The following is a 25,212-nucleotide window of genomic DNA, read 5'->3' on the forward strand; positions in this document are numbered from 1 at the left end:
TGTGATAGAGGCATTCATCTCTATGCTATATGGATCAGTAGCTTCCACACGTTAACAGGCTGTAATGTGTGCAGTGCAACACACACCTTCAGTTTCACACTGTCAGAAACATAAAACACATGTACATGTACTGCTTTATATTGGAAGATTTTGAACCTTTACTGAGTGTGTGCACACACATGCACACACACACACACATTGCTTGCTGCAAACCCTTTTTGCTGGCCACTAGACATGTCTCAGGTATTTTCTTGGAAATGTGCAGAGACGTGAACACAACACACTTCGTCGAATGTCACCGGTTGCGTAGTTTGCGGGCCGGCGCGTCCTGACAACACAACCATGCCCCCCCGCACCCTCGCCCATTAAAAACGCAAGCTGTCACATAAGCAATGAGCGAGATAGATATGTGGCTGCAGGTTAGTCTCTCAGCTGGTCCTCGCCATGCATGCGTGTGTATGTGTGCATGTGTGTGTGTGCGCGAGCGAGTGCGGGACTGGTAATTTTCCACTGGTCCCCCGTCTCCTTGGTTGACAAACACGAGCCCCTACTAAAGCAGACTGTCGTTGGGGGCTAACCACCTCGGGCTCAACCTGTTTATGGCCCCGGCAGAGCCCCTGAACCTAAAAGGGTTTTGGATGGAAAATTCCGTCCTGTTCTGTTTCCTCGTTGGTTCCGTACTGCATGTTACGGCCTTCTTCAAGATTCAAGATTCAAGATGTTTTATTTGTCACATACACACACAGGGTGTGCAGTGAAATGAAAGTGGCAATGCTCAGCAGGAATGTGCAAGGGCAACAAGTACACACTATTTACAATAAAAAACAACACAATATTTACAGTAAGTGTGTGTGTGTGTGTGTGTGTGTGTGTGTGTGTGTGTGTGTGTGTGTGCCTAAGAGGGGCAGTTGTGTGGGTCTATGTGGGGGTCCTGGTGAGGTCGGAGTTCACAGTCCTGATGGCCTGAGGAAAGAAACTCCGTCTCAGTCTCTCTGTTCTTGCAGCGTGACTACGGAGGCGCCTGCCTGACCGCAGCAGCTGAAACAGTCTGTTGTTCCATCAATACATAGACTGCCCAACTAGGAACAATAAAACTCTGGACTTGCTGTATGCTAATACTAAGGACGCATACAGCGCCACTGCCCTTCCCCCCCTCGGCAGGTCTGATCATGACCTGGTCCGGCTGACACCCAGGTATGTTCCTCTGGTGAAGAGGCTGCCGGTGACCACCAGGACTGTGAGGAGGTGGTCTCTGGAGGCTACGACGCCTACAGGACTGCTTTGAGTCAACGGACTGGGATGTGCTGTGTGGACCGCGGGAGGACATCAACAGTATGACCGACTGCATCACGGAATACATCAAGTTCTGTGAACACACCACCATCCCATCACGGACTGTGCGCTGCTTCCCAACAACAAGCCCTGGATCACCAGGGACCTGAAGGCGCTAACATGAAGAAAGCTGCTTTCAGGTCTGGAGACAGGATGAGCTGAGAAAGCCCAGCGCAACCTGAAGGTGAAGCTCAGGAGGCAAGGACTCCTACAGGAGGAAGCTGGAGGCCAAACTCAGCTGAACAACACAAGGAGGTGTGGTCTGGCATGAAGCAGATAACTGGCTTCAAGGTGGAGGGAGACAGCCAGGGGCTCCTGGAGAGGGCCAACGAGCTGAACTGTTTTTCAATAGGTTCAGTTCACAGCCCTCCCTCTCCTCCACATCACACCTCCCAAACACCTCCTCCCCTCTGTCCCCCTGCTGAGCTGCACATCCACCGAGCCCTCAATAACAATGGGCTCCTCCCTCCCCTCTCTCTGTGACGACTGACCAGGTGAGAAGACAGCTGGAGAAACTACACCAGTGCAGAGCTGAAGGTCCTGATGGCATCAGCCCCAGGGTCCTAAAGACCTCGCCACCCAGCTGTCTGCTGTCCTGCACCACCTCTTCTACCACACCCTGAGGCTGGGGAAGTCCCGTGCTGTGGAAGACGTCGTGCCTGGTCCCTGTCCCAAAGAAGTCAGCACCATCTGGCCTCAACGACCACCGACCGGTCGCCTCACCTCCCATGTGATGAAGGTGCTGGAGAGGCTGGTCTTGGCCCACCTCCGCCGCAGGTGAAATCATCGTTGGACCCTCTGCAATTTGCTTACCAGCCTCATGTGGGAGTGGACGACGCCATCATCTACCTGCTGCAACGAGCTCAGTCGCACCTGGATGGAACCGATGTCTCTGTGAGAGTCACTTTTTGACTTCTCCAGTGCATTTAACACCATCCAGCCACTGCTGCTGAGTGAGAAGCTGGTGGCAGTGTGGACGCGTCCACCATCTCCTGGATCACTGACTACCTCACAGGCAGACCACAGTTTGTCAGAATGGGCCGTGTGCTGTCTGGAACGGTGGTCAGTGATGTTGAGCCCCACAGGAACTGTTCTGTCTCCTTCCTCTTCACCCTGTACACCAGTGACTTCCAGTACAACACGGAGTCATGCCATCTGCAGAAGTACTCTGATGATTCTGCAGTGGTCGGGTGTATTAGGGATGGACGGGAGGAGGAGTACAGGGCAGTGGTGAGTGACTTTGTAAAGTGGGCCGATGAGAACCACCTGCGGCTGAACGTGGCCAAGACCAGAGAGATGGTGGTGGACTTCAGGAGGAAGGCGACAGCTCCTACACCTCTGAGTGTCCTGGGAGTTGACGTGGACATGGTGGAGGAGTACAAGTACCTGGGCGTCTCCATCGACAGCCGACTGAACTGGAAGGCCAACATCAACGCTGTGTACAAGAAGGGGATGAGTCGTCTCTTTTTCCTGAGAAAGCTTCGATCCTTCAACGTGTGCAGCAAGATGCTGGAGTTATTCTACCAGTCGGTTGACGCCAGGGTGCTGCACGTTGTCATTGTCTGCTGGTGGAGCCGCATCGGAGCCGGTGACACCAGCCGTCTTAACAAACTGGTTAGGAAGGCTGGCTCCATCATCGGCTGCCAGCTGGAGCACCTGGAACAGGTGGTTGAGAGGAGGTCGTTGAAGAAACTGGTGTCCATATTGGACAACCCGGACCACCCTCTCCACCACCTCCTACAGGGACAGAGGAGTACTTTCTCCAGACGTCTCCTCACGCTCCGCTGCCACAAGGAGAGATACAGGAGAACATTCCTGCCGACGGCTATGAGGCTCTACAACAGTTCACCTCTTGCCAGATCACCCTAACCCTTCTTATATTTTGTGTTTTGTTTTTTTATTCTTGTGTGTTGCTGCTACTGACTCGACAAATTTCCCCTTGGGGATTAATAAAGTATATATCTATCTATCTATCTATCTTGTTGGGGTGGTGAGGATCCTTCATGATCCTGCCGGCTCTGGTTCTGCACCTCCTGGTGTACAAGTCCTGCAGGGTGGGGAGTGTAGTTCCAATAGTGCGTTCAGCCGAACGCACTACTCTCTGCAGAGCCTTCCTGTCCTGAGCGGAGCAGTTGCCAAACCAGGCTGTGATGCTTCCTGTCAGGACGCTCTCTACAGCTCCAGAGTAGAAGGACTGAAGGATCCTCTGGGAAACTTTAAATTTCCTCAGCTGCCTGAGGTGGTAGAGGCGCTGCCTTGCCTTTCTCACCAGAGTGTCTGTGTTCGTTGACCATGTCAGATCCTCGGTGATGTGGACTCCCAGGTATTTATACCCGCTCACCCTCTCCACAGTAGTCCCGTTAATCCCCAGTGGTGAGTACGTCCTCTGTTGTTGTGCCCTCCTAAAGTCCACAATCAGCTCCTTAGTTTTGGTGACATTCATGATGAGGCTGTTGTCCTGGCACCAGAGTGACAGATCAGCAACTTCCTCCAGGTAGGCCTTCTCGGCGTTGTCGGAGATCAGGCCCACCACCACTGTGTCATCCGCAAACTTGATGATGGTGTTGGAGCTGAACCTGGCCACACGGTCATGTGTGTACAGGGAGTACAGTAGGGGGCTGAGGACGCAACCCTGGGGGCATCCTGTGTTCAGGGTGAGGGATTTGAGGTGTGTCTGCCCACCCTGACCACCTGTGGCCTGGCGGTCAGGAAGTCCAGGATCCAAGCACACAGGGGTGTTCAGTCCCAGCTCAATCAGCTTGCCGCCAGTCTGGAGGGACTATGGTGTTGAAAGCTGAACTATAATCAATGAACAGCAGTCTCACATAGCCCCCTCTGGCTGTCCAGATGAGAGAGTGTGGTGTGCAGTACCTGGGAGACAGCATCATCTGTGGATCTGTTTGGGCGATAAGCAAACTGCAGCGGGTCCATGGAGGAAGGGAGGAAGGCGCAGATGTAGTCCTTTATCAGCCTCTCAAAGCATTTCATGACCACCGAGGTGAGGGCCACCGGTCGGTAGTCATTCATACATGCTGGAGAAGCATTCTTGGGCACAGGGACAATAGTGGATCTCTTGAAGCAGGCGGGGACCACGGACTCAGCCAGGAGAGGTTGAATATTGTGGTGAACACTGGAGCTAGCTGGTTAGCACAGGTCTTCAGTACTCGCCCAGATATGCCATCTGGACCTGCAGCTTTCCTGGTGTTCACCCTCAACAGAGCCCTCCTCACACTGTGCTCGGTCACAGAGAGTGTGTGTTCATCCCCAGCGGTAGAACTCACCTCGGCTACGCTAACGGTGTTGTTGTTAGCCGGCGAGCTAGCGCTGTTGTTGCTAGCCTCAAACCGTGCATAAAATGAGTTCAGGTCGTCCGCTAGGGATGCGTCGGCACTCACCATAGCGGGGTCTGCTCTGGTAGTCTGTAATAGTCCGTAGCCCCTGCCATAGGCGCCTGGTGTCGCGCTGCTCCATCTGTGATTCCACTCTGTCTCGGTACTTCCTTGGCTTCCTTCACCGCCTCCTCAGTCCATAGACCGCTGCCTTGTACTCGTCCATGTTGCCGGATACAAGACCGGAGTTATAGGCAGCAGTACGGGCGTTCACAGCTTCACGGATGGATCTATCAACCCACGGCTTTTGGTTAGGAAAGACCCTAACTTTTACCGTGGGGACGATGGTGTCCGTATTGCTATGAGGCTCATTGCTACTTCCAAACTCGCTGACGCCACTGGAACTGGATTGGATCATGTCCCAGTCGACGACACGCAGAGCGTCCTGTAGCTCAGCCTCTGATTGGTCAGACCACCGCTTACGTTCCTCGTCACTACCGCTTCCCGCGATCTTTTGCCGGTATCCGGAAGCAGAAAAATGGCGGCATGGTCTGATTTTCGAACGGAGGAGAGAGACAGCCTTGTAGCCTCTCTTGAATGGCGTATAGCAGTGGTCCAACGTTCTTTCCTCTGGTAGCACACGTAATGTGCTGGTGAAAGTTCGGCATGACTTTTTAGGTTAGCCTATTAAAGTCCCCAGCCACCACCACAGCCGCCGGGATACTTGTTCTGATGCCGACATAACACATCATGTAGGTCCGATAGTGCTACGCCGGTGTCCGCTTGTGGTGGAATGTAGACGGCTGTGGTGATGACCGAGCTGAACTCCCGGGAAGGTAGAATGGACGGCATGAGATCGCCAGATGTTCCAGGTTCGGCGAGCAGGAACGAGAAAGAGTCTTAATGTTCTTGGGGTCGCACCACATGTTGTTCGTCATGAAGCAAACCCCTCCACCCTTAGATTTACCAGACTCTTCCGTTCTGTCTGCACGGAAAACAGAGAAGGACTCGGTTGGGCATATGACTCGATCCGGCACCAGCGGGGTCAGCCAAGTTTCCGTCAGACAAAAGATATTACAGTCCCTCATGTCCCGTTGGAATCTGATCCTTGCCCTAAAATCATCCATCTTATTTTCCAGAGACTGGACGTTAGCAAGAAGGATGCTGGGCAAAGGTGGACGGTGGGCTTGAACTCTCAGTCTGTTCCGAATTCGCCCGTTTCCCTCGATGTTTCGTCGTCTCCCCGTAGTAGCGGCTCCACTGTTGTTGATGTGGTTCGCTCATACGATCTCTGCCGGCCACGCTGGATCGATGGAAAAAGTGGACAAAAACCCTTGTTTTGCGCAAAAGTTTATGTCCAAAAGTGTGCTGTGGTCGTATGCTGTTAGTGCCGATGTGTTTGTGGCAAAGAAAACATTAAAAATAAACACAAAAACTAAAAGAGCGCACAATCTCCGCGGAGCTACCTCGACGGCGTCTGGACACAGCCGCGCCATTCTTCCTGGGATGCGCACGTGTCTGACATTGTGCAATAGTTTATCAAATACATCGGTGCCTTTCTGTGGCCTTCTAGTCCAGGCCAGTCGATGAAGGCCTGGTTGAATTCCAGAGAGTCAAACTAAAGGCCTGACTGGTGTTAACCTGTATCCTCTGAGTGGCCGTCTGTTACTGCGATGGGCTCACGGTGCAGGATGTTCTGGATTAAAATAGACCAATGGACGTCATTCTCTTCACTTAAGTACTTTTTCCTTGATCTGAGACGGCTGGCTAGAAGTAGAAGGGAAACACACATCCTTTTTATATAAATGCACGGGAGCCGTTTGTCAGTATTATTTTTGGCAAACAAAGAAGTCGTTCAGTCCAGAAGACTGACTGGGCCGCACCGACTGGTTCACTCTTCACAAAAATGTAAACGCGGGAGCACAAAGTGTGCCGCGGACATACTTCTGAACCATGTGATTATAAGTTGTCCTCATTAGTCGATGTTGTGTTTAGTGCTTCTGCAAATCACCTGCACCATGAACATGTTGTCACACATCCATTGTTTGAATAGGAAGTAGCTGTATTTGAGATACTACAATAATATTTAAGAAACGGTGTTGCTAACAAAATGAATGCTGCACTTGGGATAAAGAATATATTGTAACAGGTACGTGTTAGAAGCATCACTGAAGAGATGCATTTTTATTTTTGAGCGTGTTGATGCATTTGGAGTTTGATATCTCCATTTTAGGTAAAGTCTTATAAGCGTGTATTTGCCTCTGATGATTATTCCATTTCACCACAGAATCAAATCAACATTATTGTCTACATTCAAATATCTATCAGGATTGACGTGGAACCGCAATCTCTGTGAAACAGAGTATAAGAATGTTGTACAGCAGTCAGTCAAGTGACCAGCAGTTTAAAGCTAAGTCCTCTGTTGTAGTTGAATGCATATTTTGTCATTTTGAATTTGGGACGCATCCCAGCTTTATAATTACAGTTGACTGTAAGTATTGGGAAATGATTAGTGATACATTTCTGTATTCAGAAGGCCAAAGAGCTTGCATATCGAAGAGAAGAGATATAATTAGTGGCAGACATGCCTCTTGAACTTGTGGCTCGTGCCTCGCTATTGATTTGACTGTCAGCTCCAACCACCTCCGACGGAGAGGGCTCTCCCTCTGGGCTGGCCGGGCAGTACTTAGTCACTGAGGCGGCCCTCTGTGGGGGGGGAATTAAAGCCGCCGGTTTGATTTATTTTCTCTGCAACAGAGAAAGAATTATCGTAATATCCCACCCATCTGTGAGAGTCTGAGGATTCGGATCAGGTGGATGGCACGGAGGCATTGCGGTTACATTCATGCCAATTCATTTAATTAGTTTCTAGTTGGGAAATGGTCGTGTGTTTGGCTGTTAGACCACAAGCGGAAGGAAGGACGTTACCGGCAATATTTAGATTGTCGAAGAGTCAAACTAGTCTGGTTTTAGAATCAAGACACACACAGAGTGACAGAGAGCGGCCGCTGACGACCAACTAGACGTCCCACTGAGAGACAGTAATGATTTCTCCATTCCACCAACTCAAAGGAGAGTTCTCTCACTGGAAACGGTCGTGGTTGTGTGTATCTGCTGTGTGTGTGTGTGTGTGTGTGTGTGTGTCATTGTCACATCACAGTCTCTGGCTCTGACCAGCAGTTTGTCCGCCCCTCAGCAAGACAACTGAAAATTGTCTGTCTAGAGTGGAAATTTACCCAGTGCATATGTACTATGTAAGTGAGCCTCACTTGGTTCCATGTGTGTATGTTTGGTAATGTGCATGGGATTTTTAAATACGTAAGTAAAGTCTATATATGTGCAAATGTACCTGCAAGTTTCCTTATTATTCCTTATTATTTCCATCCATTGAACAAATACATTTAAAATGTTCATTCTAAGGATGTGACCAAAATAATCCTGTGTTTCTAGAACATTGTGAATCCATCATAAATAAATCTCATCGCACAACTCTCTTTATTTTACAATAAACCATGCTTTTCGCCACAAACTTTTTCAGTTATTTTGCCGTCATCATGGTAAAGAAACTTTGAAACTGAATTTAATTTGTGAACAGAGCAAAAACACAACATCAGATGTTTTGATGTGGACTATAGTTGTGGCCCGAAATGCAATAAAACCCCATTGAACACTCATAAATCAGTTCTGCTGTTCCTTCAGGGGGCAGATCACTGCCGTCATAAGTCTGCATTAATTTGACCAAAACATAATCAATGACAATAGAGACAGCAAGGTCGCAAATGTGATGGATTAGAGACCTTCAAGACGCAGCAGATGGTTTCATTTCTCTCTCCTCTTTCTCTTTTTCTCATCTTTCAGCTCTAAGGGCACTTCATCATCCTATTGCAAACATAGTTGTTTGCGTCCTAAAAGTTAAGGAAGATAACAACTGTTTTGAATTGGATTAATTTAATCGCTTTTAGCCGTACTTAATAAAAGATGCCTGAAAAGTATTTTATCTGCCAGGAAGTATCACAACCCCACCAATCTTTATTTAGGGTGAGGTAATACAGGTGGTGAGTAATACGAGGTCATAATCCTAGAGAATGCCCTCAAACCATAAACTCCAACCAGGTTAAGAATGTCTTCAAAACTTTAAACAACAACACAAAACATTTGGCAACACATGGACACAGAATTCAGAGAGCTTGACTTCAGCATCAACCCACTTTAGTGAAATCTCTTTTCCAGACCCGTCAGACTGCATTCACCTGGTTTCAGTAGGATTTAACATCATAGTCGCTTTCTGCTATTTTAAAGATATTCAATTCAATTCACCTTATTTGTATAGCCTATTTTCACAAATTACAAATTTGCTTTACAATCTGTACACATAGACATCCCTGACCTTTGACCTCACATCGGGAGGAACAACTCCCAAACAACCCTTGAGGGGGGAAAAAAAGTGGAGCTATACCTCCCTCTTGTTTTGTTTTTCAAAGAACTCATATAAAATACTTCAGCCTGGTCACAATCAGTCCTTGAACACATATTAAGGGGAAGGAAATGTAATCTCTATCTGTGTTGCAGATAAAACACGATTTCATTTCTCATCCGCTGAAATGAACCAGCTCTCCACTTCCCAGCCTTTCCCACACTGAGTGAAGTGCTTACCCCCCCGTGGTCCCAGAGCTGTCCTCCAGTGTCGAGGAGGTGTTTAGGTTACTCTTTGCTCTCGTTGTAAAGGATTTCCTGTTCGCTCTGGGCCTGGATCCAGCGTTCAGAAATCTACGCCTCGATCCACAAATTCACACGCATGTATAAACACCGAATTCTATTCCTGCTCATCCACCACCGTCACTTCCGGTCTCTGAGTAGAATAAAGAAGCTGTCCTATTGTAATCCAAGACCTAACGATGTCCTTGGCTGTGGAACGTAAGCACGTCTTTGTAAATTAACTGAATGACTGCTTTTCCTGAGGAAATATAGCTTTTTCCATCACAACCGATCACTCATTATATCAATAAACAGACGTGTGTTGTGTGTCTGTTTGTGTCGACTTCTCTGGTTAACATCAGAGAATATATCTTATTCTATAACGTACACGGCGCGTCCTTGATACAATTTTAATGCAATTTGAAGGTCTCTGCTGTGTGTGTGTGTGTGTGTGAGGTGAAGACTGCCTCTTGGGAGACTCACATTACACCCGACTGGCTGGTCCAACACTTTGTGCCGAGTGTGTTCAAGTGGGCGCCATCTTTTCCCCCTCCGACGCTCAGCGTGACCTTGTCTCTCCGATACAGGCTGAACCGCACAAATAGCAAGATTTAGCAAATTATCTTTCACGTTGTCTTTTTCCTGTTTTACTTCCATCTGTCTATTCCACCTCTCCTTTCCCCTTTTACTTCATGAAATGATGAGTAACAGCCCGGTTTCTTGCTTCCGTCCCCTCTGTTATTCGGGCTTATAAGACCGTCTCCCTGCGTCTCACTGTCTCACTGTCTCACTGTCTCACTGTCTCTCTGTCTCACTGTCTCACTGTCTCTCTGTCTCTCTGTCTCACTGTCTCTGTCTCACTGCGTCTCTCTGTCTCACTGTCTCTCTGTCTCACTGTCTCACTGTCTCACTGCGTCTCTCTGTCTCACTGTCTCTCTGTCTCACTGTCTCACTGCGTCTCACTGTCTCACTGCGTCTCACTGTCTCTCTGTCTCACTGCGTCTCTCTGTCTCACTGTCTCTCTGTCTCACTGCGTCTCACTGTCTCTCTGTCTCACTGTCTCTCTGTCTCACTGCATCTCTCTGTCTCACTGTCTCTCTGTCTCACTGTCTCTCTGTCTCCCTGTCTCTGTCTCACTGCGTCTCACTGTCTCTCTGTCTCTCTGTCTCACTGTCTCACTGTCTCTCTGTCTCTCTGTCTCACTGTCTCTCCGTCTCACTGTCTCTCTGTCTCACCGTCTCACTGTCTCTCCGTCTCACTGTCTCTCTGTCTCACTGTCTCACTGTCTCTGTCTCTCTGTCTCACTGTCTCACTGTCTCTCTGTGTCTCAATGTCTCACTGTCTCTCTGTCTCACTGTCTCACTGTCTCTCTGTCTCACTGTCTCTCTGTCTCACTGCGTCTCACTGTCTCTCTGTCTCACTGTCTCTCTGTCTCACTGTCTCACTGCGTCTCACTGTCTCTCTGTCTCACTGTCTCACTGTCTCTCTGTCTCTCTGTCTCTCTGTCTCTCTGTCTCACTGCGTCTCCCTGCGTCTCTCCCTCCCCCTGTCCGTCTGAAAGTTGCTCGGCTCTTCCTGCGTGAGCCATCATTTGGGCCGAGGACATAACAAACGTGTTGTCCCTAAACAGGTTACAGACACTTGACTCTAAGCCAACTTTACGAGACTCACCAAACAGCTGGATGTCTCTCAAGACCAAGTCTAATAACAATGGAATGACGGCTAGTCCCTAAAAGAACCCTGTGGAATTTTCTTGTAAACACTAGGGATGCAAAACCGAGTTGTATATATCTACTGGAGTGGTCAAACGTGAGTCTTACCTGTCCTTACTATTCATTAAATTGCCTTCAGGATGAAACAAATGTTCTCACATATAATATTGTGCTAATGTGGGCTATATTTTTCAGTCTCGTGCAGATTTTCTTGGTAAGCTAACTGACCTTTCGCTAAGCCCCGCCCCAGATTCTACTCCATCTAGCTTTCAGAGCTCCATGGAGCTTGTGACACTGTCCCTAACTGCACTCTTTGATTTTAAAAAGGCATTTCAGAGAGAAGCTGACAGAACGATCTACACCAGGGGTGTCAAACTCATTTTCACCGTGGGCCACATCAGCATCATGGCTGCCCTCAAAAGGTTGTCACTGAAACATATAAACGTATAAACTACTACCCAACATATTGTTAAATAACTCTATATTTGTTTATTTGAGTGTAAAATATTGTACATAAGAAATGTTCTCTAATATTATAACATAAATCCATTTAATTTGAAACCGTCAAAATATAAGCACAGGATATTTTTCTTACATTTCTTGAAGAAAAGGTGATTATAAGTCTTTCAAGTTGTCAGGGGCCACATGAAATGATGTGGCGGGCCGGATTTGGCCCGCGGGCCTTGTGTTTGACACCTGTGATCTACATTATGAAACAATTGCATGACAGTCTCTGGAGGACGCCCTCATAACGCCACGATTACCCCGCCAGCATTTGAGGAGAAGGGCCAATTGATTTGCTCAAATCTGTTAGATTTATGTATGTATTTGTTTTCTCTGGATAGCAACGTGCTGCGGCAGACTCTGCCCTCTCTGGACTCTGGAAGTTACACTCTCACTTGTTTCCAAATGTGTGTTGTCCTAACAGCTGGAGACCCTTGTAACACTTCCATGAACTTTCCTCTATTTCCAGAAAAAGCACAGCAAACCGCAACGGGGGGCCGCAGTAGCCGCTCTGCTTCATCGGGGCAGACGAGACGGCACACTTTCTGAAAGCCGTCTATAGGGACAGTATGTTTGAGTTGATGGGATATTCTGATAAAAAACACCTTGAGACAGAATAGGAAGTCACGGTGTTGAATATATAAATACAAACTCACATAAACACGGATGTCCAGCTGCAGTGTGAATTAGGTTACTTTCATTTGAAATGCACTTACAGAATATCTGAATTAACAACATCTATATCCAAACAGATACGACATACTACTTCCCTTGAGCTGTCACACATTGCCCCTTCATTACCGGCTTCAGCGGATAATGATAATACAATCATCAGATGCATATCTGGGTGTAAAATCACTTGTGTCAAGTCAAGGGCTTTTGTATCATCTCTCACTTGCTGGCATCCCTATAATCTTATTGTATAACGATTATTAATTATGAAATAGAAAAATGTAAGACCACAGTGTCGTACATGCACTGGCATACAGATATATATCTGTTTAAAATGTCACACGAGTCATTCACCTGATTCAGTGGATTGATACGGTTTGACATCAACAGGCTGTTTCCACGGTGAATGATAAACATCGTGCGAGGCAGCGATTCTTCTAAATCCCCAGTATCCCTCTCTATTTTTGGAGTTTTTACAATGTGTTTTGCAAGACCTGTATGTCGAGCGGAGTGAACTTTGGCTGTTTACAGAAGTAAAAATATGGTTTACCCTGAAACTTTCGAGGTCAGCGGTGTTGATATTCTCGAGTTGATATTTGCACTCGTGTTCGAGGTTAGGTTAAGTTGACCAGGATGTTCCACTAGTTGTAATATATACCACCGCATATTTCCATGAATACTGTCTCTTTTTACCCATCGTGTCCAGTTAGTATTCATATTGACATGAAGTCGTTATTCGTGAAGATGTTTGGCTCTAAATCTCGGGATGTTTTCTCGTGCAAACTGCAACCGAGAGAGCGAGTTGAGCGAGCTCCGTGACGTCAGCTCGGTGGCCTGAAATAGAAAAGGCAATTCGCCGAACTTCCTCCGAGAATGTTGAATGGAGGAAGGAAACGGCCAACGGTAATCAAGTGTAACTGCGTCTATCATACGGTTTGTTGTTGTTTGCTTATCAGCAGATGGTAATCAGCTCCGTCAGTTTGTTTTCAGCCTCGTCTGAATATGGAATCTCTTTTACCTCGAGGACAATTTGATAATCGGTTGCTGATTGCGAGTGCATTAACCCTCAAACAAAACATCTTCACAACAACACGCATTATACACGAGGCAAACACACAGATGAACACACGCATACACATATTCCAGCATATTACACACGTGCACACTCAAATATTGTTTGCAAAAACGAGGGCCGGCTCCACAATGTCATAGTTGTGAAACATGCAAATGCGTGAATAAAAGCACAAATATAAATAAGCATGCACAGATGGTATATGTGCACATGCATGCCCACTCATTGAACCCACTCCACGCTATGCACGCACACACACACACACACAGACACACACACACACACACACACACAGCATCACAAACGCAGCCTTCAGCTCTCCTCGTCTCTGACCTGTAGGGGTCCCTGTAGTTCCACAGCCAAAACCAAGTTCAACAACAGATGTGAATGAAGTGAGTGTCAAGGACTCCCCTGAGCTCTTCTCCTTTTTATGACTAGTCCCTTTTGAGGAAGACATTACTGTGTTGATATCCAGAAGGAAACGCTTTGAGTCAAATCCACCGTCTATTCTCCTTTGAACGAGTTCACGCCGTAAACACCGTTCCCCTGTAGTCAACGGATCAGTCAATAAGTTCTCGAGTGCAGATTATTCCAAGTAGTTTGATACACATTTTAAAACAGTTTGCAGTTAAATTACAACTGTAAGATTGAGCTTTCGTAGCAATCTGCTAATTCAGTCTGGGTTGGGCCGTCGCAGCCGCTCCACAGTGCATGATGGTACAGCCGTGGCCCCAAACTAAGTCTAAATCCCACCGTGGGGAACACAAGCACAGTGTGCAGTGGGTCTGTGAGCAGGAGCAGCATGAAGTGAGCATGTGGTATTTAACTTGATCGCACTCGCAAATTGATTAGCTTTGAAGCCACCGATTGAGAGACACAGAGCTGCTCCAGATCAGCCATGTGCACACGAGGACACCCCCCCCCCCCCTCCCTCCAACAGTGGATGAGGCTGCTGTATTGGGTCTGCGTTAGCTCCTGTAGGCGCTCAGATCAATATGAGGTGGTGCAACAGGTCTAGCATGTGGTGTAACTCACACGGCACTGCCAAAATCATGTCAATATACATATATTAGAATTTGTTTGACATATCTAGACCGCCAGTCCCGTGCCATGAAGTCGTGTGCATCCTGTTGACATTGAAAGGCCTTGAAAGTATTTCACATTTGTGAAAATAGCCGAACATTTGTAGTCTATTTTTAGGGTGGTGTGCACACCCGCATCATGCCTGCACTGACACACAAACGCACACACAGGTTCCTGATCCAGCAAAGGAGACCCATCCAGTGTGTGTGTTGAGGGAGCTGACCTCGAGCAGCCGGCGACGGTGTTCTTATGGCTGTAGCTTGTCTCGTGCCTCGCGGCCCAAAGACTTCTCTGTCTGGTCCCCAAACTCGTTCACGCCAGATGTTGAGGAAGGAAATTCAAGTCGCTCCTTGAAAGGAGCCCCGTTGTGATGGAAAGCAGCTGCAGGTTCCCAGGAGCAGACGCTCTCTGACTGGAGTGCGAATGGGAGGAAAGAGAGAAGGTTCTGCTGGAATGAAGCTCACTTTTGGTGGTACTGCTGAGATTGTGCTTGGGTGAGTTAGCATGAACGTTGAGATGCAGCGACAGCAGAAAATATCACATCATCACAAATATCATATCATTAATGTGATGAAGACTTTTGATTATTGCTCCTCCCTGCATAGACATCACTGCATTATAACTGTATGACTGTATGAGTTGATGCAGTGTTGTGGTTGTTTGAATGTGAAACAGACCGAAGGGGAGTGGTTGTTTATATGCCAACAGCTGGCTCAGCAGGTACGCCTCAGCCTGAGGTTCAACCCAAAACACCTGTGAACTTTACTTCTCCACTCCGACCTCAAGCAACCGTGCATGGGCTTAAGAACACGCTTGAGGTAGCCGCTCTGTGCTGCATGCACAGTGTGTTGATTTGCACATTGAGGCTGAAAATGTTGAAAATATAGCAAAAGTGTTTCTGTGAAAGACTAAAATGTCATCAGAGACGATGCAGCGGCTCACACTGGCTTGTTTTTAATTTGAACAGCGTAATACCTCTCGTTAGCAATTGTGTAATATCTCCTCCTTCTTCACACACGATGGTCCACTCACCGACCTGTCGGCCTTCCCCATGTGACCATGTGACCTTCTCGCCACGAGCTGTGTGCCTCGGCACATCAATAACACACGCTTCAGCTGAGAAGATGGGGAGCATGAGGAGACTGATGGTGCGTGCACATACTTGATAGTGAAAGTCAAGAAAGAAATGACGTTGAACGGCAACGCAATGAATGCAGCCAGTTACACAATTCAATTTAAAGCAGCCATGATTGTACCTTACTCATAAATACGTAACTTTACGTATTTAAGGTGCCTTTGCATCTGTGCGATTGCAAGATGAGTGTGAATTGGTGAGATTTGAAAGAGGGGATATGGTGCGATTGTGAAAAGGACAGAAGTTGCTTTCTGCAATAGGAAGAAATGTGAGAAAATAATAACGGGAGTGAGAGTTGAAACAATATCATATTTCTCTTTCTGCCTTTCTTTTACTTTATCTCTTTCTGAACAAAGGCATAAGAGGAAACACCCAGAGTGCAGGCTGAGGCTGGAACCAGCTAGATCAGACCGGTAGCTGTTAGAGAGAAAGGGGAGGAGAGGGGAGAGGGAGGAGGAGGAGGAGGAGGGGAGATGAAGAGTGGAGCAGAGAATGGAGAGTTGGGGGTAGAGGCAAAGGATGGGATAAGGGAGGCTGGAGGAGGGGAAAGTTGGAGGTTAAGTGTTTTGGACACAAGTCTAGATGGATAGTCTGGCAGGCAGACAGCGAAGGCCCCATTCCCTCAGTGATGTAATGCATCAGGCAGAGGCTATTTTTAGCCACACAGATACACTTAGCTACCTCAGCATCAGCACACAGAGCCATCGATCAGCAGAGCAACTCAACGGGAGGAGGAGCGCTGCAACCAGCCGCAGCGCAAAGTCAAAGCTGATTCCTGTGTTCACTTTGTTTTTGGAGCAGTTCTCTGGCCTCTCTGGTTTGGCCTTGTAGCTTTTTAACATCATTTTATTTATGAACACACTTATTTGAGTCTCTTTTCTTTTCTTAGGCCATTCAGCATCATGCAAGACAGCTTCTTTATCATTTACCCCTGCTGAGCTTAGGTTGGGAAACACGCTTTTTCAGAGCTGCATATCATATCAAATTGAGGTTAAACCGTGTTTAAAGATAAGTAGAACCATTCCTGAGGCGGCAGCAGCAGGAGCCAAAACAACAACAACGGCAGACTCCGACTCCTCTGGGTGCTTCAGCGGCGCAAAACAAAGGGGAGGAGGGGAACTCTGATTGGATATTAAGCTGAGGAGACGCACCAAGAGTTCAGGCCTACGGCCTTGGGCCTAATGACAAGGCCACAAAAACAACAGAAAAAGCTGCTTTGTTTTCTACTTTGTTTCCGTATTCTCAGCACCGTCTCCTGCAGGAACGCTCTCCCTCGGATTTGCTCATTGACAGTTTCCTGGACGGACAGATTCAGATAGCAACATGCTATATCAACTTAAAATGGGGTTATAAAAGAATTGCTTTCAGGATGACGTGCGTGAGCTCTGGTGGCTCAGACAGCTCGACTCCGTGTGTCTCACACAAAAGAGAAGGAGGCCTTGGAGCAGAAGATAAGGCTCTGATGAGCTCCACCAGCCCACTCACCTATCCCGGTAGCAGGTCGTCATTACGATAATGCAGACATGAACCTGTGTTATTTTCACTATGGACTGACAAATGACCACATGTGTAACTGTGACTCCATTTCTACTCAGCTCGTCAGCCAATGGGCCTCCACAAAGGCCATATCCATATCCAGCCCTGGTAAATAGTTTACTGCCGACTTTAGATTCCTTTCAAAAACCACAGAGCTTGACCGTGGCACCGATTTGTGTCTTTCTTGTCTCTTTGTGTGTGTTTAGTGTTGCATAGTGACATGCAGTTTGTTTGTGTATAATTAGTATAATTAGCTGGAGGGAGGGAGGTTACCTCCTCCATCTCACAGCCCATATCTCACACTGTTTTAGAAATGGTCTTCCCTGATGCAGCTTCACGAACAGGTTCAGATTAAAGGAAGTTCGGGATAATATCTTCCTTCAAAATGTGGTCGAGGGCCTCATTTGGTATTGGAGTTAATTCCTCCTGATCAACTGCCGTGCTGACACGACTGCAGCGGAGAAATCAGTTCATCGAGAGCGTCCGTGGAGTCTTCTATCCCGAAACTCACGTCCATCTGTAAAAGGAATATGTTTGCCTCGTAGCAGAGTAAAGTTAGATTAACATGAATATGTGAATGGGAATTTGTGTCTGCCTTGGTACACACCATGTATAATATAAACGAGCCTCTTCTCATATAAAAGGAGAAAAAAAAGCCATATAGAAGTTTAAATAACTTTGTGATGTTAACAGTTTGATGCACCGCCTGTTATTTAATAAATATGACGGGGAGAGTGATAAACCAGACGATTGTTAAAGCAGCGACAATAGAGCGTTATGTAATAGGCACAACAAGATATATCACATCCCTGTAAGAGTGTGTGTGAGTGCCTGCGGGGGTGGATACTTATTTCAGCCTTATGGAAAGGAAGATAACGATCAGCTTTATTCAAATAAAACTTTATGAAATCTGCCACATTACCTGTTGACTGATTCACCATACCTGTTTTCTGTCTTCGCCCTGAGCCAGGTGGTTCATATCCCAGCTCCATTGGGGGCACAGCAATGTGCACACGCACAACATGTGGGTGGCAGCCACTTTCCAGAGAGTCCGTCCACGCGACTGAACACGAGCACTCTTTTCAAACCATTTGTTCTCCTTTCCATGCAAGGTCATTTCTCTGTACCTGTTAAGTCATCGCTTCACCACAGGTCAGCACGTTTCACCAGTTCATGATGTATCCCTGTTATATGGGGTTGTCACAGACGGCTGCAGTACATTTGGGTGGGTTCAGTGCTCAAAGCTGCGCCGTGTTCAGAGCCAGACTTGTGTTTCAGTATTTACAGCCAAACCTCGTTGAAATCATTGAAATCAATCATGAATCATTTAAAAAGGTTGAGCGGAGACAAAGTGATTGTTCGTTGCCCCCAATGCACCCACTGATTATGTATCCCAGTTCAATTCCATGTGTGTTCTTGGTGCACACAGCCACAGAAAGCCCCCCCCCCCCCCCCGCACTTGACTGTGCCATACTGCATGTTTGCTTATGATTATGTGTCTAGCGTCCTGCAGTTTATTGAGCATTTCCCGCTTGGTTTCCCCATTGTTTTGCTTTTGGGAAGATAAAGTAAGATATGGTGTGTCATACTTTGCTTTTGGCCATATGAGACTAACTTGCGGCCAAAAATACACAACCCACTGCATAATCTTCATTCCCATAAGCTTCCTAAACGGCTTCCGGCACGGTTCCAGGCAGCTCAGGCATGAGTTTCCCTCCTGTGCCATCCCTCCCACTCACAACCTGCAGGGCGGGAAAACTGACTCATGATTATTTTATTTATTTATTTTGTCCTTTTACGCAACAGGAGGATGGAGACAGGGTTAGTAAGAGCTGGAAAATCCAGGAATGGTTCTTTAGGGATTTTCCAATGGGGTTTCTTCATGTAGGAAAATGGGAGCGAGGAAAAGGAGGAAGAGAAAACCAAGAGAATACAACCCCACGGCGGCTCCACGCTGCATCGAGCAAACCAGCCGAAGGAGTCCTACATAATATTATTCTTTATTTAATAAAATACACTTTTATTGATCCCACAGTGGGGAAATATTTCTCTGTATTTGACCCATCCTTAGTTATTAAGGAGCAGCGGGCTGCAGCGAAGCGCCAAGGGAGCAACTGAGGAGGGTTCAGTGCCTTGCTCAAGGACACTTCGACATGCCACTATGGGGAGAGCGGGGGTCGAACCGCGTACGGGACGACCCCTCTCCCCCATGACCTACAGCCGACCGCGTTTTGGAGTAACCTCAACACAAAACAAGTCAAACAAATGTAGGCAGAATACATATGAGTGACTTTAAGACACACGTCCAACATCAACCCAAACCTCCACGGTCCCTCGTGAATAAATCAGTGCAAGGGTTAATTGTTGTCTGATATTTTTATTTATTTTCTACCTTTTTACGATTATTTTTATTCATCTAATTATAACGTGCTACTTTGGCAATATGGTCCTCATTACGTTTGTGTCAATAAAGCGTTTTATTTCATTGAAATCGTGTGGATAACAGGTCGTCCCACCTCACAATATCTATCTACCTGGTTACTGTGATGACTGCGTAACGAAGCAAATTAGCCAACACCAGCGGGCGGTGCCAACAGAATACACAAGCTTGTTTTGGATGTATAAAGAGCTCGCCGCGTCTGTCCTCAGAAACATTCGCTTGGCTTTGTTGAGTCAAATGAAATGACAGTTGATGTTACAGAGATAATGACTGTATGTGGTGCGTTGGTAATAAGAGTCCGTTAACATGCTGCTCCAGAACCGTCACCTGGTTTCAACCTGAAACGTTGTCTGCCACAGGATGTTGCTGTGTGGTGCGTGTAATTCACCCTCCGGTTACCTTTGGGGTCAATTTGACCCCATTCAATGTTTGACGTCTCTAAAAAAATGATTGACATCATGTTTTTTGCTTCATATTTCATGACTTTTCCTAATTTATTGGGGACAACTGGAAAAACATAAAATTCACATGATATGTTTTCACTGTCCTGAACACAACTTGTACGCATTGGTGTTCTCTGGGGTCAATTTGACCCCAGGCTGTTTTTCACTGTGTAAAACATATAAGAACTAGAACGGGCACTCGGTAGAGCGCATACCTTCGCATATCACAAGATTGGGCATTGAGTTATGAACATTGCATGCCAATTGGATAACAATTGACCGTGCTATGGTAAAAAGAAGATTTTTACCTTTTCATGACCTTGACCTTTGACCCAATTGATCCCAAAATCTAATCAAATGGTCCCCGGATAATAACCAACCATCCCACCAAATTTCATGCGATTCGGTTTCATACTTTTTGTGTTATGCGAGTAACACGCATACAAATAAATATATAAATACACGGCGATCAAAACATAACCTTCCGCATTTTCAATGCGAAGGTAAATATCAACTTTTTTATTTATTTAAAGGGCTATTTAGGTAGTCAACAAACAAACTTAAAGTACCTCACACTTAAACTTGGGAAACAATATTAATTCTAATAATTTTCTAGAGGTTTTAATTGCTGGGTAAAAGGTGTTCGTACATTTGAAGGTGACAGGAGGGTTAAAATAATCTAAAGGACACTTTACACCACATTTCTCCCCACATCCCTTAGCTCCACCTCTCTTCCACTCGCCTTCTTTACGGCCCGTGGTCTTGGCATCGGGCCAACATTCAATTCAATTCAATTCAGTTTATTTGTAGAGCCCAATTTCACAAATTACAAATTTGTCTCGGAGTGCTTTACAATCTGTACACATAGACATCCCTGCCCCAAAACCTCGCATCGGACCAGGAAAAACTCCCAAATAACCCTTCAGGGGGAGAAAAAAAGAGAAGAAACCTTCAGGAGAGGACATGCTGCAGGTTATGTAATAATCGCCCGGCTGTGTTGCATTCAGGACAAGAGGTTAATGGAGCTCTCTGATGGAAAGCAGAGAGGAGTTTTTTGCTGCCCTCATGGGTTTTCCTCATTGTGCTGCCTCCAATGTTGGACATTTAATTTTGTCTGCCTCCAAAACCCCTCTCCCTTTCTTTTCCTGCTCTCTCTCTCTCTCTCTCTCTCACACACACACACACACACACACACACTGACCACACGCTGTTTTTTTCCTGCCATGCCCTTTATTTTGTTATTCGGAGAGGAGTCACCCCCACAGATTTGCATACATCTTTGTGCTGGTGGGATGTTAGGAGAGAAGCAGATTCATATGTTTATGTTGTTGTTGTTTTTTGCTTCCGCCTGCATCGCTTGCTGCATGGTGATGTAACAGGTCTGCAGGATCGGATGTCTCTCTTTGGGAGGAGGGCTATCTGAATTCTGCCGTCTCCTTTACAAACCTATAGCAAAACAAGCAACACATTGTGTGTATGCAGTTTGACCTGCTGGCACTACAAGGAGTACTAAAAACACATCTTTTCAGACTATATCTGGATTAAAACACAGATTAGCACTTCAGTGGCACTTAAATAGCTCTTATTATGGTACTTTTGTAGTTCGACTATATTGAGGAAATGTTACTTTCTGTATTCTTGTTGTTCTGAGTTTGTTCTCTTGGTTGATTCACTTATTGTAAGTCGCTTTGGATAAAAGCGTCTGCTAAATGACATGTGATAATAATAATAATACTGCACCTGTGTTTGCCAGTGTGCTGGCTAGTCATACAAAACGTCACTCTGTTCCCGAAACTGAGCAAATGTGGTGCGTTCAGTCATTTCCATTACAACTTGCTGGTTCATGTTTTCTTTCTCTCTTTCCCTACAGATCTGTTTCCTGGTGTCAGCTTTCCGTGGCAGAATGTTTTCAGAGGACAGCTGTGCCGCTCTGGCGCTCTTCTCTCACTATTTCCACCTCAGCCAGTTCTTCTGGATGCTCATACAGGTAACAGCAGGTTAACAACAACGACACCTACATAGAAGAGTCTCACTTACATTTGATGTCTATACAGTCATGTCCACCAGCAGTAGACGTACCCCAAGGATACACCGCTTCTGCTGTGATTGTTGCCATGCAGCCAGCATATAGGTGGTACATTATTTTCCTCATACAAGCAGAGGTATTTGCTCTCTATTCTTTGACTTGGATAAAGAGCGGAGGTTTAGAGGCTCTTTTGCTCCGCTTCATTGCCATGTAAAACTGTTTCTGTCTAGTCTGAAAGGCAAACCTCAGCAACAGGCCCGTGCACAGGTAGACCGCTCGTGGTGCTCAAGCTCCTCCCCTTTTGCCCTGGATGAGAAAAGTGCCCCTTTTTCTGGAGAAAAAAAACAATATGATTTTTAGCTGTCAATTTACACCTAGCCTGAGACAATCTGAATCCTTCAGAGATAATCTAGATTACGTGTGACCTCCTGATAAGACAAATACTTCATGTGCCCCTACAGAGAGAAACACGGACCCAGACCAACAGAGATCTTTTTCCAAACACAATCATTGACTTTATTCAAATAACTTATTTTTTGATTTGTTTAGGCTTTAAAACGTAAACACGCTTGTTAAACCGATTGGATAAATGTTCCATAAAACATAAGGAATCTTCTTTATGGTTTATGGAAGATGCTCTTGCTCTCCTTCCTTTGCTTCTCAATGTTTGAGAACAAGTGACATTTGGACTGTAGGGGAACATGATTGGATTGGATAATCATTGTTTATTGTCGATATAATCTCTCGTGGCACATATGTTATGATTGGTGAAGTATGATGGGATTAGTCCTCATTCACCTCAGAATGTTCACCAGATGACCTGTGAGACCGGCGGCACCCTAGAGTTAGAATTTGGATGAGGAGAACTGGCAGTAAGACGAAATGGGTTTTGATGTTAAGAAAAACAAGTTTGGCCACACATGGTCGTGGTTAGTACGGTGTTAGAGTTTATATTATCTAACGGAGAAAACATAAACTATGATTCACCCCAGAAGGAGTTTAAAAATCCCATTTGGGATTTTTCTTTTTTCACTCACTCCCTCGTGCTTTTTCTTAATTCAATTCAATTCAGTTTATTTTGTATAGCCCAATTTCACAAATTACTAATTTGTCTCGGAGTGCTTTACAATCTGTACACATAGACATCCCTGACCTTTGACCTCACATCGGACCAGGAAAAACTCCCAAATAACCCTTCAGGGGGAAAAAAGGGAAGAACCCTTGAGGAGAGAACAGAGGAGGATCCCTCTCCAGGATGGACAGATGCAATAAATGGCCCTTGTTCTTTAACACCCCGACCAAAAAACGACCCGGACGTTTCCTTATCGTCAGCAACTATAGCAGCTGACAACGAAATTATTACTGACACTCGAATTGATGTGTAACTTTAAAAACTTTCGGTCCACACGACATCTCAGTATCGACCCCACCGATGTCTCACCGCTCATTTTCCCCCCATCAGGTAGACGCTTTCAGCTAAGTAGCTGATATTAATGGGCGCCATCAACCCATCTCAGACCATGAAGAAGACATCGAATCAATAACTGCAGTGTGTGTGTGTGTGTGTGTGTGTGGATAGCATGCCCAATAGTTCAGGGGAATAAGCGTTGGCATAATGCCATAAAACAGCCAATAACTGAATAATTATTCAGACCGGCTTTTTCATGACTGCAGAGGCAACCTCAGCCTTCTGAGAAACAGTCTCATATTACATAACAATACTTTACAGCTCAGCTAAAGCCTTAGCCCTTTACTGTACTGCGCCAATTTCACTGATTCATAGTCAAACGATACCTGCCAGTGTTCCTGGATAAGACACATATTTGATTGCGATAATGGTTGAATAAGTGGCCTCTAACGTCCATCAGCCAGCCATGTGGTCAGAAATACAGGGGGGGAGTTTCCCAACAGCGCTATTGCCTTAATCACACTTAAAGGACCAGTTAACCCTATCAGTCCATACTAATCCCTTATGTCAGCGGTGTCCAGCAATGCAGGTAGTTTCAGTTGTGTTTGTTAACCTTTTGAGTTGTCAAATGCAAAGTCCCGATTGTAATCTGACTAATACACACTATCGACTGTGAGTATTTCTTCAAGAGGAAGTTCAAGTGAAAACTACTCACTACCAATTCAGTGGCTTACTCTGACTCACCAGGACATCGAAAAGACACATCACTGGGAAAACCAAAAGCAAATTTGCATGGCGAGGTACCGCTAAATAAAAGTACATTTATATTGTAATTTCAGCTAGGAGGCGATAAGACCAAAGCATAACCGATCATCGTCCCGCCTGAACAGCAAGCAAATGGATACCCGTCTTATATCCGTCTCCGAGTCGCTTAGACAAGCCACACATCGCGACGCTCGGCTCGGAGCGACCGTTCATCCACGGACCGTCCCTCCACTTCGCCGGTCGGCACACAGCCAGGGAAATGCAGTTCTCGAATCAGACTATTATCTTATGGCAAAGCTACGGGTGCGAATAAAGTCACCCGTGTGCTGCATGTGTGTGTGAGTGTGACCATTCTTGTGTTGTGTGTGTGTGCAGCAATGTTTGTAGTGTCAGTGGTGATAACATATGGTTATGGTCACGGGGCAGCAGGAGGTTATCTGAGGGAGAGGTCAGTGTCGCTTAACCTCCTTTCATTAGTTGCACCACCGCAGTGACCGCCGGGCAAATGTCCTGCTGTGCTCACAGACAGACGGACACATCATCAGCTGTTATTCATGATAGCTGTTGTTTACATATGGAGTAAAATAAGGAATTGCATTCTTGACAATGCTTAGATTATGTCTAATTCAAGTAAAATCGTGAAAGGTTTGGTCCAAATAAGGCTAAATAGAGTAGATGTCATCAATGTCTAACCCCAGCCCACAAGATAGAGCTACTTAGTTTTTCCCTTGAGCTTAACTTACAAATTCCACAGTTACCTTTGCCCTTTCCTCTTCACCAGTGCAACAGTCTAAAATTTCAATTTAAGATGTGACTGCCTGCCGAGGTCTTGACAACGGGATGAGACGCCCAACAGGTGTTCGGGAAAGCTGCTTACGTAACGGTGCTGCGCTCAGTGCATCAGATGGATGAGACGACCGAAGCCTGCTGGATAACAAATAAAACAACGCTATTGTGGGTGTGACAAAAGTGTGGTTGTGTGTGCGTGATTCACTCACGATGATGTCCAAATATTCCCAAAGAAAGATGAAGAGAATCATCAAAACTCCAAACACTTATT

The 25,212-nt window shown here is 46.2% G+C and overlaps 1 protein-coding gene across 1 annotated transcript in view; it reads left to right on the forward strand.

The window, feature by feature from the left end:
* Window positions 1–25,212, forward strand: part of adgrv1 (adhesion G protein-coupled receptor V1) — a 127,221-nt gene that overhangs the window by 67,756 nt on the left and 34,253 nt on the right. Inside the window, exon 88 of the mRNA XM_056420042.1 lies at window positions 21,824–21,940. Coding sequence (XP_056276017.1) covers window positions 21,824–21,940 — 117 coding nt within the window. The remainder of the gene's footprint in view (window positions 1–21,823; window positions 21,941–25,212) is intronic.

Source organism: Pseudoliparis swirei, chromosome 7, assembly GCF_029220125.1.
Source record: "Pseudoliparis swirei isolate HS2019 ecotype Mariana Trench chromosome 7, NWPU_hadal_v1, whole genome shotgun sequence".
Classification (NCBI taxonomy): Eukaryota; Metazoa; Chordata; class Actinopteri; order Perciformes; family Liparidae; genus Pseudoliparis; species Pseudoliparis swirei.